Source organism: Parus major, chromosome 1, assembly GCF_001522545.3.
Source record: "Parus major isolate Abel chromosome 1, Parus_major1.1, whole genome shotgun sequence".
Lineage (NCBI taxonomy): Eukaryota > Metazoa > Chordata > Aves > Passeriformes > Paridae > Parus > Parus major.
This window is the reverse complement of record NC_031768.1, coordinates 30,854,946-30,870,697: the sequence shown is the minus strand read 5'-3', so window position 1 is coordinate 30,870,697 and position 15,752 is coordinate 30,854,946. Positions and strand designations below refer to the sequence as shown.

The 15,752-nt window shown below is 40.9% G+C and overlaps 1 protein-coding gene across 2 annotated transcripts in view; it reads left to right on the top strand.

Moving 5' to 3' along the window:
* The window catches only part of TMEM131 (transmembrane protein 131), a 90,944-nt gene extending 80,462 nt beyond the window's left edge, over positions 1-10,482 (top strand). The window contains exons 33-41 of one of the 2 annotated variants that reach the window (XM_015623156.2): positions 474-601; positions 1,924-2,048; positions 2,196-2,354; positions 2,768-2,942; positions 3,267-3,388; positions 3,495-3,591; positions 4,700-4,797; positions 6,019-6,182; positions 9,469-10,482. In XM_015623156.2, coding sequence (XP_015478642.1) covers positions 474-601; positions 1,924-2,048; positions 2,196-2,354; positions 2,768-2,942; positions 3,267-3,388; positions 3,495-3,591; positions 4,700-4,797; positions 6,019-6,182; positions 9,469-9,765 — 1,365 coding nt within the window. In that variant the 3' untranslated portion in view covers positions 9,766-10,482. Of the gene's footprint in view, positions 1-473; positions 602-1,923; positions 2,049-2,195; positions 2,355-2,767; positions 2,943-3,266; positions 3,389-3,494; positions 3,592-4,699; positions 4,798-6,018; positions 6,183-9,468 lie in introns of those variants that run through there. The other variant, XR_004496903.1, reaches the window with a different exon arrangement.
* Positions 10,483-15,752: the final 5,270 nt, after the last annotated feature.

Sequence of the window (15,752 nt, the reverse complement as noted above, 5' to 3'; positions counted from 1 at the left end):
TGAGAATATACTTTATTTAGAAAGTCTTAGAAGTTTATTTAGACACTTAGAAGTGCTTTAAAGAAAATAATAAATTGAATTGTGAAGTTGCTCATATTATTTGCTTTCTTGAAAAGTCTGTTTTAGGTGGCCTGGACTGCATGCAGCAGATGCAGTAAAGGTCTCAGTACAGAGTTAGTATCTTATTAAGTAGACTCAGAGGCCGTGGCCAGGGGAGCTGTGTATTTGGAAACATCAGATTTGGTTAAAGCTCATTAATTTGCTATTTCCATTTCTGTTTCTCCAAACAGAAAAAATAGAAACCATATTTTATAGGCAAACTCATTAAGTCATGAAAAAAAGACCTTCAAAACTGCAAAAATGCTCATGCTTACCAACAGCATTCTTTCCTCAGCTCTGTTTGTTACATGTGTTCTGATGCAAGAGGGACTTTGCTTTTTGTGATTATTAATGTGTCATTATGTCTTTTATAGGAACCTGAGAAACAAAAGGGAAAAGTTATAGCAGAAAAACCTGAAAATGAAATAGTCCCAGTAAAACAGAAAACCAAAAAAGTGCTTACAAGTATCAAGAAAGAAATCCCTGTAGATGTGAAAACCAGGTAAGCATAATGAAGCTGTCTAGTAGGGAATGTGTCATGTTTGCAGGGAAGATGGATTGATAAAAATATCTGCATTTGACTGTTTTAGCTGCCAGTTTGGCAAATGCCAACAACAGGTACCTTTTAAGCAACTTCCTCTTTCTTCCTGAAGTCAGGGAATATCTGAAGCTTGCAAAAAATAAATTACTTAATGGAGACACAGCACATAAGTGAGAGCTAAATCCAGCGATGAAAATCAGGCAAAGCGATGTTAAGGTTTTTATAACAGGTATTGCATACAAAAAGTGGGGTTAATGTTTCTAGGGACAGCACACTGAGCCAGCATTGATGTGAGTGCCTTTAGCTGCCCTTGGGAAACTGCAGCCTCAGTTTCCTTTTTTGTATCATAGAGTAGGGTCAGGCTTGGGTACTTTAGCAATGGCAGCAGCCTCCTTTAATAGTCCCTGTCCCTTACTGGCATGTGATTGATTGCAGAGCATAGACAGGGAGAAACATGAAGAATCTTAGTCATACCATACCTAGTGCATTCCAAAATAGTATTATGAAATCAGATTGGTATCCAAGTGCCACAAAAGTAAACTTTACCAAACTGAGGTATGGTATATCAGCTGTGTTTTTCTTGTCATAATTAATAGTAGGCTGAGTTTATAGTTAGAAGAAATTAATGTTCTTCAAAATACTTCTGAAAACATTGCCTGGCAAAGTCTCTTCCTTATTTATTCTTACAATTATGTACTTTGCTTTATCTTATAACTCACAAGTTCATTAAATGTGACAGTTTTCAAAGGCCACAATGAGAGCTGGCTTGAAATTCTTCTGCAAGACATGGGGAAAACAGTTCCTCCCCTAGGAAGTTTGAGAGACAGAATCAAATACCTGGAGGAAAAAAGTGATATACAGCCAATTTAATTTGGTGGTGCATTTTAGTAGTTTTATATTATTGATTAAAAAACAATCCTGTACATTTGAGGCAATAGCATATTAGGACCATGGGATCTGACAGGGGTGTGTAGGGGCAGAGTAGAAAAAGGGCAGCTGCCATTCCTTGTTGCCTCTGTATAATCAAATGGGTTTTGTGATCCTGGAGCTCCAGGGTGAAAGCTGCTTCTGGAATGTGAGTGAACCTAAAACGTGTGGAGCAATGTGGGTCATATATGTATATCTATCTATCTATCTATCTATCTCTCTCTCTCTCTCTCTCTCTCTAGATACATATATATATGTGTGTGTGTGTGTGTATATATATATACATATATATAAAAATAAAAGTGCTTTTCAGTACTTCAGAGCTTTAAAATAAAAGCATTTCTGTTATCTTCTAGTCCCTTGGAATTGTCTTATACTCCCCCACTGGAAAACAAGCAGCGAAAAACCTTTCCATCCAAGATCTCTACACCACACCTTCTGTCAAGTGGCTCTAAATCAAGAAACCTCCCCAAAACAAGAGGTAGTGTGAGGATGGTTTTTGTAAATACCTCAAGAGTTTTATATCATTTTCTGTAACCCCTCTTGAGTGCTGAATTCTAAGTCTGGTGTGAGAAGACAGCTATTCAGTTTGTTATCCACACATTTGCTTTTTCTTTTGTTTTAATAGGTCCAAGCAGTAAGTTAATGGAGAGCAGACCATCAGTATTAGCAAAATTTCTCCCCAGTGGTTCGGCACAGGAGCTAGGAAACACCAGCAGCTCAGAAGGGGAAAAGGATTCTCCACCACCAGAGTGGGACTCTGTGCCTCTCCACAAGGCTGGCAGCTGTAAGTAATCACTAGACAATGGCAGAATGAGTGTTCTGCAATTAATATCTGTAGATAGGCTTGATCTGTTTATAGATCTTCCTGTCTCCTTTTCAGCTGAGATGAAAATGAAAACACCTTAATGCAGTCGTTAGCTTAGGACACTGTTACAGTTTTTGTGGTTGCATTGTAAACCCCTTGTGTGGGAACCAACTTACCTTCTCCTGGCTGTTTTGGTGCAAATCAGTCTCTCTGAAAACAAACAGCAGACCTGAATAACCACAGCTGAGCACAGAGGAGCTGCTGCTTCCATTGCTGGGAGCAAACAGCCTTTTCGTAATTCCCCCGTTTGAACAGAAGGGATAGCAGAAGTTCAAGAAGCCTTTTCTGTAATGTAAATCCTACAGGAAGATGTTTTGTGTTTCTCTTTATAGCCACAGACAACCTGTATAAGCTCTCTCTGCAAACCCTGAATGCAGATGCTTTCCTGAAGCAGCGCCAGCCCTCTCCAACACCCGCCTCTCCATCTCCCCCTCCTCCTCCCCCATCCTTCACTTTTGGGCCACGAGGAGGCACTTACAGCAGCATTGTCAACAGCAGCTGCAGCAAGTGAGTCCAGATCCTACTTCCTACTGATTTCCCAGGCACTGAGCACCTGTGGAACTATGCTTCACTGGGGGCATCTCCCGATTTTCATACCTGTTTCCTCTTTCCACAGAAACTGCTTTTCTGCAGATACACCACTGTGCATATCTTGTTTTGCTGTACAGCTTGGTAGATTGGCAAAATATGCAATTACATGAACTCTTGAGCTGTTTTAAACATTTTCTTGAATGCTAGCTTAAATTGCTGCTTTTTAAATCAAACTGCTGAAGTCCAAAACCTTACTCTTTTTTTTCCCCTTTTTTTTTTTTTGTTTCTTTCTCATTTTAGTGAAACAAAACCCAAGCAGCCTAATGGTACCAAACATAAGCTGGCAAAGGCAGCTTCTCTTCCAGGCAGGAATGGAAACCCCACTTTTGCTGCTGTAGCTGCAGGTTATGACAAAAGTCCAGGTACTAGAACCTGTTTGGAGTTATTAGTAATTCCAAATATTTCCTGAATATTATGTTATTTTGCTGGGGTTTATTGTACTAATTTTTTACATACATATTCTTGCAGGTGGCAGTGGTTTACCAAAGGTTTCTCCAAGCAAGACAGATGTATCCAGCAATATCAGCATTTCTCACACAGTTGTTGACAGTGATGGCTCTGACAGGTAATTTTTATATTCTCTAGGCAAATACCTGGACCCCTAGAAAATATTATGCTATTAATGCCATTTTGAAAGGTGTAACAATTCATTTTGGTTAGGATTTTTTTAAACTTTTTTTTAAAGTCTAGGCACAGCACCTCTCACCTTGCAGAAAAGTTTAGGAGTTGCAAGTGACTCAAAAATAGAGAGAAGGATGTTCTGGATGTGATGGGAGCTTTTTTCTCCTCATTCCAAGTAACTGAACAACCTTGTGTTCCTGGGCATGCACACTGAGAAATCAGCTTGGCTCTGTCAGTACTGAGGAGTGTGTACCAAGGTCACTTGGAGGTTCACAGGCAAAGTACCTTGCTGTACAGCAACACCTTTCACTCCTGTTTTAACACCAAGACCAGAGGTGTCAGTGAGCTTTGTGCTTTCTGTAGGAGCAGGATAGAGCTGCACTCAGTCACATTCCCTAAGGGACATGTCTTTTATGACATTTTGGCACTGAGCCCCTCAGTTGTAAAAAGCAGTAACCTTTCTGGAGTGGGAAAGAGACTTGAATTCAAGTTTCCATATGCAAAGGAGTTGCTTTGTGAGTGAGGTTTGTGCGTTGGAGTTTTCTTTGTTTTGGTGGATGTTTAACACTGGTTCCATTTAACTCATTTGTTACTTTTAAGAAGCTTGTCCATGAGTGTATTTTTATCCCTTCCAAGTGACTGTAAGTTTAATCTGCTTGAGAAAAAAAACTCTAATATGGCTTGAACTCCATGAGTTTTTTTGAAAACTAGTCAAAAGAGCTACTCTCATGTTTGTTTGATGCTCATTCTGCAGATTAAAGAGCAGTGTGTCTATATTACTGTGTTACTCCAAGGTGGGTGTTTACACAGGAAAATGTCTATCACCCAAATCTATTGTTAAAACAAAACCAAACTAATTTTTTAACTCTTGATTACCATTAAATATTTATTTAGTATATCTTTAACTATATATTTTTGTATGGATATATATAAATATATATAACTAAACATATATACACACATACATTTGCATAGAGATCATAGGTTAATATTGTCAATAGAACTGTGTTAATAAGTTGTGCATTGCCTTCCTGTTCCTCCATAAAATGTAGTTCGGGTTTGTGGAGTCCTATCAGCAATCCCAGCAGTCCTGATTTCACACCCCTCAACTCCTTCTCTGCATTTGGACACTCTTTTAATTTAACTGGAGGTGAGTTTTTCTATTCAAATATTTTTCCATATTCAAATGCAGGCAGAGAAATGTTGTGCCTTCATTCCACTGGTCTAAGTACAGACAGTGTTTCCATCCTCACTCCTGAAAGAGAAGACTCTGTAGGGACATTTGTTAAAAATTTGGTGATATAGTCTGTTTCACTCCAGAGAAAGTTAGTGAAATATCATAGAGTGTTCAATGGGCTGAGAATGCTTGAGTTTAGAGTTTCTCTGTTGCAGTAAAATTTCTGGATTTCAGGGGTTATTTCCTTAGTCTTCTTCCTCTCCATCCCTCCCCCAAAACTTTACTGTAGGTTCCACAAATGTGCCAGTAGGCCTGTGGTTTCCTAGCATAAACACCTGCCTAAAAACACTGTTAAGTGAGGCAGTGGCCCAACCTTTGTGTTGCTTTCTCTTGTGTTTTCCTGCAGTATTTGTATAGCTACGTTTGATGCATACTAAACCCAGCAATTAATTAATGTATTTAAATATTTGGGTAAATTTCCATAAATGTAATAGAGATGGCCAGGCATTGAGATTGCAGGGTGTGGATGCTCTTTGTGCTTAAGAAGATTTGCGTACTTGGGCACATGTGGTATGTTCTGAGGTGGGTGAAAAGATGATAAGCAAAGTAAACTTTTGGATGTGGCATTGGTGTCTACTGAAAAAAATGCTATTTACTGCGACAGTTTGATGTCTGCTGGAAATCCAAAGAATGGCAGCTTCTGCTGTGGGGTTCTCTCCTTTTCATCAGCAACACCGTGGCTCTGAGGGCACCAGTAAAATGCCTGGGATCAGTTCTGTGTGTGAGAAGCAGGCGAGCCATGACTGCTGGTGCTCCCTTTTCCTTCTCTTAGCAGAGATGGGATCAGAGCTGGGGCACTCCCTGTGCTGCCTCCTACCTGGAGTCACCTGGGAAGGGAGTGCTGCAAGGCAAATGAGTGCTGCTGTCACAGAGAACTGCCAGGACTCAGTACTGCTGTGCTTAGGCTGGACTGAATTACCCACAGCAAGTGTTCAACTCTCTTTCCCCACTATAACCATGACAAGTTTGTGGCCCTGTCGCTGTTCACGTGAGATGAGATTTGTATTATTATGTGACCTCTTCTAATATCACTGCAGCAGGACCTGCTAGAAAAATATGGGAAATAACTGTGAAAGGTATTGTTCTTGGAAAAAGAAGAGTAATTTACTCATTTTTATTTCATTTTATTTTTAGAGGTTTTTAGCAAGCTTGGTTCAGCTCGATCTGCTTATGGGCAGGATGTTCAGAGAAACTGGAATGAATTCAATAATGTTCCATCCTCCATCTGGGATCCTTCAGCTACAGATTCTGTACCCTCCTGGCCAACAAGCTCAAGTTCCCCAACTCATACAACTGCAGTAAGTATTCAGTCCATCCAAATACAGTGGTTTATTACTGTTATCAACCTGTTTTGTATGTGCCATCCAATTTAATACACAGAAATTTGGGATGGAAAGGAATCAACTGAAGAATAGAGGAAGAGGGAACTTACACATATTCCTCTTGGTGTATTTAAGTTGACATGGCTGTTGGACAATAGTCTCCTCACTTGGGGATGATAAATCCATGTACACTGCTTCCCATAAAAATATTTCTCACAAGAGTGCCTTGCAGCACTTACAAAAGTGTGTTCTGCTCCCACAGGTCCTTCAGGTTTGCTCCTGTGCCATGGCTGGACACTGTATATGTTACTTCCAGTTTGATAGACAGTTGGAAAATAGGCAATATGATAACTTTCACATTTTGATTCTGTTTTCTGAATCCAGTATTGTACCTGTTTATAAATCAACACAAAGTCCCAAAAAAGCTATCTAAAAGAACTTGAATATATTCTTTTCAGTTTAGGAAAAAATACTAAAGGACTGAACACAAGGTGAAGTTTTAAACTGATTACTTACTTTGATGAAGATTTTGAGTATAGCAAAAGGAGAAAAACCCAAACTTTACAGATTGCAGTGCTGCACTGTCATCCTTGTGTCAGACTAGAACTTATGCTGCAACAGCTGTCTTCACTGCCAGCTGAAATCCTTCTTCATGTTGACTTCTGAAAATGTTTTTGTAGTGAGTAAGAGGCAGTGTTTACTTCACCTGGGAGCAGTTCAGATGGAGCGGGGAAGGCAGGGACAGAGGAAGCCAAAGAAGGTCACACAGCTTCTTATAGACACAGGCTTGCAGATCCCGTCCTTGTCATGTGGTTACAACCAGAGCTGGAACCTCACTGAAGCTATGTAAGGAAAGGTGCTTGGATTTTGGTCACATGGAGGGCAAGTTTCTCAGTATTTGATAGAGGGAGGGCTTGAGGACAACCAGAACAAGCTCTCTAACCCGTATTTCCCAGCTGCTTCTGAAAAATATTTAGAAGTGTGCTTCGGGAGGCATCAAGATGGAAGCCAGACAGATGGTATAGAAGTAGTGTCAGGTACTCCATTTAAGTACTTTGGTTTGAGAGGGGATATTTTAGGAGCTTTCTCAAGGAGAAGATCACATAATAAACAAGAAGAAAGCAGCAAACTGACTGAAATACTCAAAGCTGTTATAAATGATAGTGGTATTTTCAAGTGCTTATGGCAAGCCAGAGCAGGAAAGGCTTTTCTCCTTGCTCTAGGTGCCTGATAAGAAAGCAGGTACCAGGCCAGGGCCTGCCCTTTCCTCTGTTCTGGGACAAGAGCCAATCAAGCTATTATTGCAAACAGCACTTAGGCAGTGGTTTCTGTGTTACTCTTTTTTTCTAGGAAGGTTTCTGGAGAGTTGATTTTGGTTGTTCTCCTTCCTTATTTCTTTTGCTTTTTCTTTGTATGAACAACTCTGCTTCTATGCTAAGTACCATTTTGCCTTCTGGATCCTGTCTTCCCTTAGCCTTGCTGCCTTGCTGGTACTTCTCCCCAGGTTCCTTTCTAATCACGTTCTCCAACTCCCCCTTCTTTCTGTTTCTTTGTGTGTTGTTCTGCCTGCCAGCCACTTTGTACCTCCTTCCACCAGCCTTGAAAGGGCATAGCAGGTGCTCTTCTCTGCTGCTTCTTTCCTGGTTTCTTCTGATTTCTGAGCCAGTGCCTTTCTAACACAGTCTCCCAAACACTTTTGGGACAAGCAGGAACAAATAATTCCTGCCTCTTGCCTGCAGCAGGAAATAGGGTGGATTTTTAGTATGTTAGAGTAGGTTCCCAAGCAGCATAGTGAGTGTTTCCTACTGTAGGTTTAGTAGTCTAATGCTGGTATAGCTTAAATACAACCATTTATTTATGTGACAATAATACACTGTGACCCTGGTCTGGCTCAGTTTCTCAATGACATTGGAGAGTCCTGATGTCATTGGCCTGGTCAATCCCCCAAGTAATGCTCAGAACTCCTCTCCAGCCCTTGGCAGCAAATTTTGTGGTGTGTTAGCATCAAGCCAATTTCAGGTATCATTAGACTGAGCCTGTCTTCTTCATTCCAGAGCAAAGAACAAAAACCTAAAGAAAAAATTTTCAGATTCTGCCTTGTTTTCTTTCCTAAAGGCATTTTTATTTAGATCTTCAGATGTAGGGTACACTGACACTGGTTAACCTTTAGTGTATATTATCAAAGGGCAGAGATCTTGGGAAGGGATGCCCTATCTCCAGCCACTAAATCCAAACATAAAGATGTTTGTACCTAACAGCACTTAACAAGTCTGCTGCCTGTTGGGTGTATCAAGTTTCCAATATATTTACAAATTGAATTTACAGAATATGTACGTTAAATCTGTTGGCACTGGGTTGTGTAGTGCCAGAAGCCTTACATGTAGCAGATTCTGTGCTAATATTAGCAGAAAGTTATGCTAACCTTTCTCATTTCCATCTTTGGCTGCTTCCGGGTATCGCTTTCCACCACACCACGGGTCAGGTTCCTCTGCTTTCTGTCTGCTACTGTTTGGGCTGTAGTAAAATACAGTTGACAGAACCTGGACCTTGTGTTACTGCACATGTTCTCTAGGCTTGCCATACCTGTCCTATATATCCCAAATGCATTTGTGATGTGCTGGAACTCACCTGCATCTGCACCATGACCATTTGTCAGAGACTTCCAAGTGTCTTGAGCCAGGACAGACTTTATGGAATTCAGTGATAAATGGCCAGCTCTCCTCTCCCCTCTCCCTTCATCTGGAGAAATTCCGGATGGGGAAGAAGTATATACTGGGAATATGGAATAGGTACAGTGGGACTGAACACAAGCAGGTTCATCCAAAAAAGACAAGGTCTGACTACAGGGAGATAAATTTGCAACAGCAAAAAAGATGAAAAAAAGGACTTTGCTGTTATCTTCCACTATCTTCAATTTTTTTTATTTTTTTTGTTTGAGACTTAAATCATGTTTATTTACCTCATTCTGACTAGTTTGTTTGAGCTTAAGTGTTCTGGCCCTTGTGTGTTGAATACTCATAGTGCTTAAATTAGCAGTGGTATGGGACACCTCAGCTGAAATGAAAACAGCTCAAAGGCAGTAACATGACTGCACCCTGCAGCCCGCACAGCTCCGGAGCATTCAGCTGCAGGAGCAGTGTGGTTCATCAGAGCAGGCTTCTTGTTGCTGCTGCTTGGATACTTTTCTTTTGGGGGGCTGTAAACAAGGTGGAAATTGAGGAGTACCAGCCTGCCACTTACCTTGCTCTATCTTTTACTGCAGTCAATCCTGGGCAACCCCAGTGGCCTGTGGTCTACCACTCCATTCAGCAGTTCCATTTGGTCAAGTAATCTCAACAGTGGCCTTCCCTTCACCACTCCAACAAATGCATTGTCAGGCATTGATCTCATGGGTAGTGAAAACTCCGCCGCTGCTCCACCGCCGCCTGCTGCTGCCGCCGTTGCCAATCCTGCTGAAGACATGGGACAGACCTACAATCCTTGGAGAATTTGGAGCCCAACGATTGGAAGAAGAAGTTCAGATCCTTGGTCAAATTCACACTATCCTCATGAAAACTAAAGCAAAAAGAAAGAACTCTTATTCAGGTCATGATACAATTCTGAATGCAAATTTTTGAAACATCGTTTTCAGGCCGTTGCTTCCCCCTGCCCCACTCCCCCATCAGTCATGCTTTCATCACTCGCTCCTTTTTAAAGTCTGTCCTGCAATATGGTAGTGTGAGGTTGCAGATAAGCTTGGAAATGTCTGGGTGTGGTCACAAATCCCAACTATGGCTTAACCCTGTAAATATGAACAGTTTCACTGGTTTCATATTTTACCATCTGCCATCTTTATTTAAGAAACAATTTGAACTCTAAAATGGTCCTGGCATGCAATACTTTCATGAAAAGTTTGGGTTTTTAAATTTTTTCCAGTGTTATCCTCCAAGTTCTAATTTAAAATCAAAAGGCACTTTGTGCTAAAATGCAGAGTATTTTTTTAAAATAAGGCTGTCTTTGTTAACACAGGTTGTAAGAATGTAAAAAAGGAAAAAATCAACAAAAAATACCAACAAAACCAACACAAAACCTTAAAAGCAAAGTGGCTGAATGTAAGAGCATTCTGTTGAGACTGTAATACACTTTATGCTGTTTGTACATTTGTAAACCTGAATGCATTTTTAAGTTGAAGTGAAATGCACACAGCCAAGACTTGTGCAAGAAACAAGATACCATGTGCATTTCTTACAGATACAACTTTGGGTTGTACTTTAAAATAAATATGCTTTTTTCAAGATTTGTCTGTTCTAGTTGTGTTCCCCTTATATTTTCTGAACTTGTGTGTGCATGACTCCATTTGGCACAGCCTTTGGGCCAAAATCTACTGCACACAGAGCCTGTGTTATCAGAAACTTCATTGCAGATGAAACCTGGCTTCTCAAAAGTGTGGGTTTCTATTGCAGCAGACAATAGAAACTGTTTTCAAGGTTACGCAGTGCCACCCACTTGAAAATTCACTGGATAGCAAAAAGCTGGAAAAAATGTCTACATTCTTGAGAATAAGCATAAGAGCAGCTGCTGTTTATGTTACACCCATACCTTTGTACCACTGTTCTTGCACGGGTCTGAACAAGAACGTTACTATTCTTAGATATGATTTATCTGTCCCTGTAAGGTGCCTGTTTCCATTCATTAACAGTAAGGCAAGCCCTGGTGACTACATATATTCCTCTGAGCTGAAGCCAAGTAAAAATGAACCCTTCCATTACCAGAAAGCATTAAGAGACACTAGTGCCTTAAATTTACTTACGACTCAGTGGCACTGCCACCAATTTACAGCAGCAGTTTGACAAACTACAAACAGGTGTTTGTCAGCATCCATCCAGTAAAAGAGTAAGAAATGTATATTTTAGTTAATATTCCTTCTAGCAAGGTTTTGTGTGCAATGAAATATGAGTGTCCCATTTATTTTACCAAGGGAGTCCTTTTCCACCTTGCTGAGTGAACAAACTCTCCAGGTGTCAGTCCTTCCTGATGCCACCAGCAGAAGCTCAGAGATACAGATCTCTTGAACAGGAACCTGCTGGAACTCCTTTGTTCTTAAAATTTAACTACTTCTAGAGCCACACAAGGTCATGAAATATTCAACTTGGATTTGTATGCAATTTCCCTCTGAGTAACTGAGCAAACATGTCTTTTACTGCATGAAAATAAAGAATAGGCAGTTAAGGTCCTGACATGCCAGGACCTGCTTCTCTGCAAATGGAGCTTGGGAAGATAACTAGCAGTAACTGCAAGGTGAAAGGAGCTGCTTAAGGTCATATGCCACCTCTTTTACCCAGCAGGTGTTTACATTGGAATTGATTCCATGGAGGATAGAAGCAGAAATTAATTCTGAGATGCTAATAGTCTGCAGTGGTTTAATCAGTGAGGGTAGGAATAAAAAATTCTGGTTTAAGAACACTTCCTTTTGAACAAGACAAGGCAAAACACAAGTAATTTAGATGCCTTTCCCTGAGCCTCCCCTTTCCCCAAAAATGTGAGCCGTTCCCTTGTGATAATGCAAATAACTTTGGACACTGTTAAAATACTCTTAGTTCTTGTTTTGGAAGTGCTTCCTCTTGAGCACCAGTTCTGGTGAAACCACCTGAACTATGAAGAGCTTTGACATGCAGTTTTCAGTTTCGTAAGAGGGGAAAAATTGTCTTTCTCCCAAGGAAGATATCCAAAGCCTAAATACTCCCTGAGTGTCCTATCTTGCTTCTCCAGGGTAATTTTGGAGAGCACCTTCACTTTGTTTTGCCTGATTGAAGAAAGCAAAAGAGCTGCCTTAAAGAGAAGCCATAATTGCATTTGACAAGAATTTGGGTGAAATAAAATCTAGGCAGAAGTTTGGTATAACTAAAGAAACCTCTGTGTATGGTAAGTACATGTACAAGATGGCTTTTGCTGCCTCTTCCTGAGGTACCTATTCTCCAGCTTCTATGGTGTAGTCACTCGACATGCAGTGAAAAGTCTCTTTAGCAGAAGGTGAGGTGGTAATGAGAGAGAAGCATCACAGAATTGTGAAGAGGACAGACCTCCTATGATGAGGTAAAAATAAAAAGGCATGAGATTTTGATAAAGCATGTGCAGTCTTGCATAAAAATCTAGATGGGGTTGAAAACATTGCAGTGTGCTGGGAGGACAAGCACAGCGTGGGGAAATGGGAGGTCAGAAGCTGGGCAGCAAGGTGACTGTGCAAAGACAGCATGAAAAAGACTGAAGCACACACACAAGGGAAGTTCTGTCCAGAGAAAAAAGACCAGAGGAAAAAACATCTTCAAGTGCTCAAAGACAGGCTGTCCTGGAAACCGTGGAGCTCACAGCCCTTCGGATAATTTAAAACATTTCTTTGGAATAGAATCAGAGCCAAACTGCCATGAGTCAGCTCTGCTCGTCCAGATCTGGAAACTACCGGGAGTGCAAGGTTCCCAGCAAGGAAAAGAAACAAGAAACAATTACCATTCATTTTAGCAATTAGTTTGGTGCTCCTAAAGGGCATTTCTGCTCTGCCAGTGCTAAGAAATAGACTAAAAAGCCTAAAAAGTTTCTGGCCTGTTACTAAAATCAGGAAATCTGAGGTAGGAAGTATGGCCCTAACATGTAAAATCAGTTTCATTATCGTGAGCTCTATTTCCAAAAGCCCTTGAAAGGCATTAGATGCTTCATTGAAGTGTAAGGCCCTGTCAGAACAGGATACACTGTTCCAATCAAGAGCCAGCAGCTGTTTATTTCACAGATGCTGACATGCTGGGCCCAGCCCTGGCCACAGCTCTGTCAGCAGCAGTGCAGGATGTGGCTGGGCCATTGGCCTGTGTGGGAAACCTGGAACTGGGTGAAGCTCCAGGGCAAGGTAGGATGAGAATGTGAGTGAACAGCAGATTTCCAGCACTGGAGCACAGTGGTGAAACTACAGAAGCTGTGCTCTGCACTTCAGCTGACGATGAGCTGTGCCTGACTGAATGAGAGGTAAAAAGAGGAGTACACAAAGTATGAAGCTATCTTCGACTGACACTGTTTCACCCACGTGTTTTAACACTAAATACAGCTTCAACTGGGCTTTGTCTGTTTTCCCAACCTTTAATTATGGGCAAGTTTTCTGAGCCTCTGGTGTTCTGGCCTTATGAAACTATGACAGCTGCTCTCAATGAGTCAGTTTGTTAGAAGAGGGTTTGAAAATAACCCAGCTTCTACTGTATGGCTGGTGCTACTGGAAGAGCATCCAGTCACCTTGTGTTAAACAGGTTCTGCTTCAAAACTGAATCTTTTACCCAGTACCTGTTTTTTGTCCAGTGCCATTCACTGATGGACTTTATGTTCAGCTGATGATTTAGTCACATACATGCTAAAGCAGCCTTCAAGATGACTGGATCAGCACACTCCTCAGCAACTGAACACAACTTCTAACCATGCTTGCTTCTACTAATATGCTGCTTCATGCTGTGTAATCCAGCAGCAAGCAGGGCATGAGCTTTTTAATGTGGGTATATATAGACATATATATAGAGATATATAGATATGGAACCTGAGGACTGTCCTGAACAAATTTTATTTTATTAAATTTTATTTTATTTTAATTTATTTTATTTCATGAATTTTATAAAGTTAGCTGCTGAGATATCAGATCCAAGGATATCAGTTGGATCAGTTGATCTTAAACAGCAGATTAAATTGTACCAAGAGAAGTGCAGAAAGAAGAAGGAAGCGTCAACTATTATATGTCAATCTTTATATGTCAATTTATTTCTAAGAAAATCCCCTTGAGGTGTTTCTGTCAAGCTGGGATCTCAAATAGTAGTCCTCCAGAAAGGTCCCTGTATCTGAAAACTGAAAATCTGAAAATTCACTCTCTATTTGCCTGTTGTGCAAATGTTTGAGTCAGAGTGTCATTAGCACTGGGAAAAGTGGGATCTTCAGGAGGCACACTCTCCTGAAGTTTTACCAGATAAACTCAAGCAGTCCTTGAGTGACAGCAGGAAGTGAGTGGGATGTTCTCACACTGCGGTAACAAGCTTCACATGGGACTCTCTTGCAAGCTGTGAAAAATCACAGCTCAATTACTTGCCCTAAACAAGCCAGAGCATCTGGAGTGTAGCATCCATGAGAGAGAGAAAAGGTATTGGCTGGGGAGGGCACCAAGGGGGTGGGGGTGGGTGGAAAGAGAATTAAATAGATACAGGCTGACCATTTTATAGTTAAGGGACTGATAAAATATTCCCAAAAGAAAAGAAAAAAAACAACACAAAGACAGCCCCAAACCAAATCCACTTAGCTGTTCCGGAAAGTTTCCTGAATGTTCTTAGTATAAGTCCATGGCAGGATGAAATCACTTCAGTTTCAGCTTAGTTACAAGAATCTTGCTGGGAAACAAGTACCAGGAAAGCAGCACCTGGAAAAGCTTCTGCCTCATCCAGTATCAATTCCTGGCCCACTCTGGAGTTCCTGTCAGGGAAGACACTGCTCACTGGAGAGAGGACATTAACCTGCTTTATGGCAATGTAGGACACAAGAGAAGCCAATGAGGATGGCCCACTGCCTGTCAAGAAGTTAGTATATAGAGACTGGAATCAGAGGAGAGACTGAAATGCTCCTTCAGTGGCTATTGTTGGCTTCCTGGAAGTGGGAAGTACTTGTAGCCCCTTTGGCTTTCCATCACCCACCTTCCTGCTCTAGCCTGTCCTTATCAGTCAGTTAATTACCAGAAAAATCCTGACAACGCTGAAGAGTGACAAAAAAGAATGAAGCAGGTCCCTAAAAACTACACAACATTCTTCATGAAATGGGTATGACTCAGCTTACAGCTCACAGGGGAATTCCTGATGTGCTAGAAATCTTTCGGGACAACAGTAATTTTAAGGAATATTCATTTATATCTTATCCCAAACTGAAAGTTTATTCCTATGAGCTTCCAATGCAGGTCTAATTGCCAAAGCTGCCAAATTTTGCCCCACTTGCCAAATTCCGTTCTGTGGCTGAGGACTGGATCTCCAGTTCAAGGGAGGGGTGGGGTAAAAATCAACAGATCTTAAGAACACATCAACAGTATCTTAACTCTTCAGTTAAACTGTGCAAAGGCAGAAAACATTATATTTATGCTTTGAAATAATAGGGAGGCACACAAGGAATAAAACAGTTCAGCAGAATTTAACAAGTTAGTGAAAAAATCGGATTTCATGTGCATGTGAGGAAGGGAGTATGGGAAAAAAAAGAGGTTTAGATTGGCTATTAGAAAAAACTTTTTCAAGACAAGTTGTCAAGTATTGGAACAGGCTGCTCAGGGAACTGGTGGAGTCACCATCCTTGGAGGTGTTTAAAATAGGAGTTGCACTTGGGGACATAGTTTAGTGATGGACTTGGCAGTGCTGGGTCAGCAGTTGGACCTGATGATCTGAGAGGTCTTTTCCAACATAAATTGTTCTATGGTTCTGTTTCTGTTAAAGATTGTCCTTTCTTTGAAGCACCTGAACTCTACATTTTAAAGAAATGCTCCAAATGGGAAACGCATCACAGCTCAAACAGAAAGCA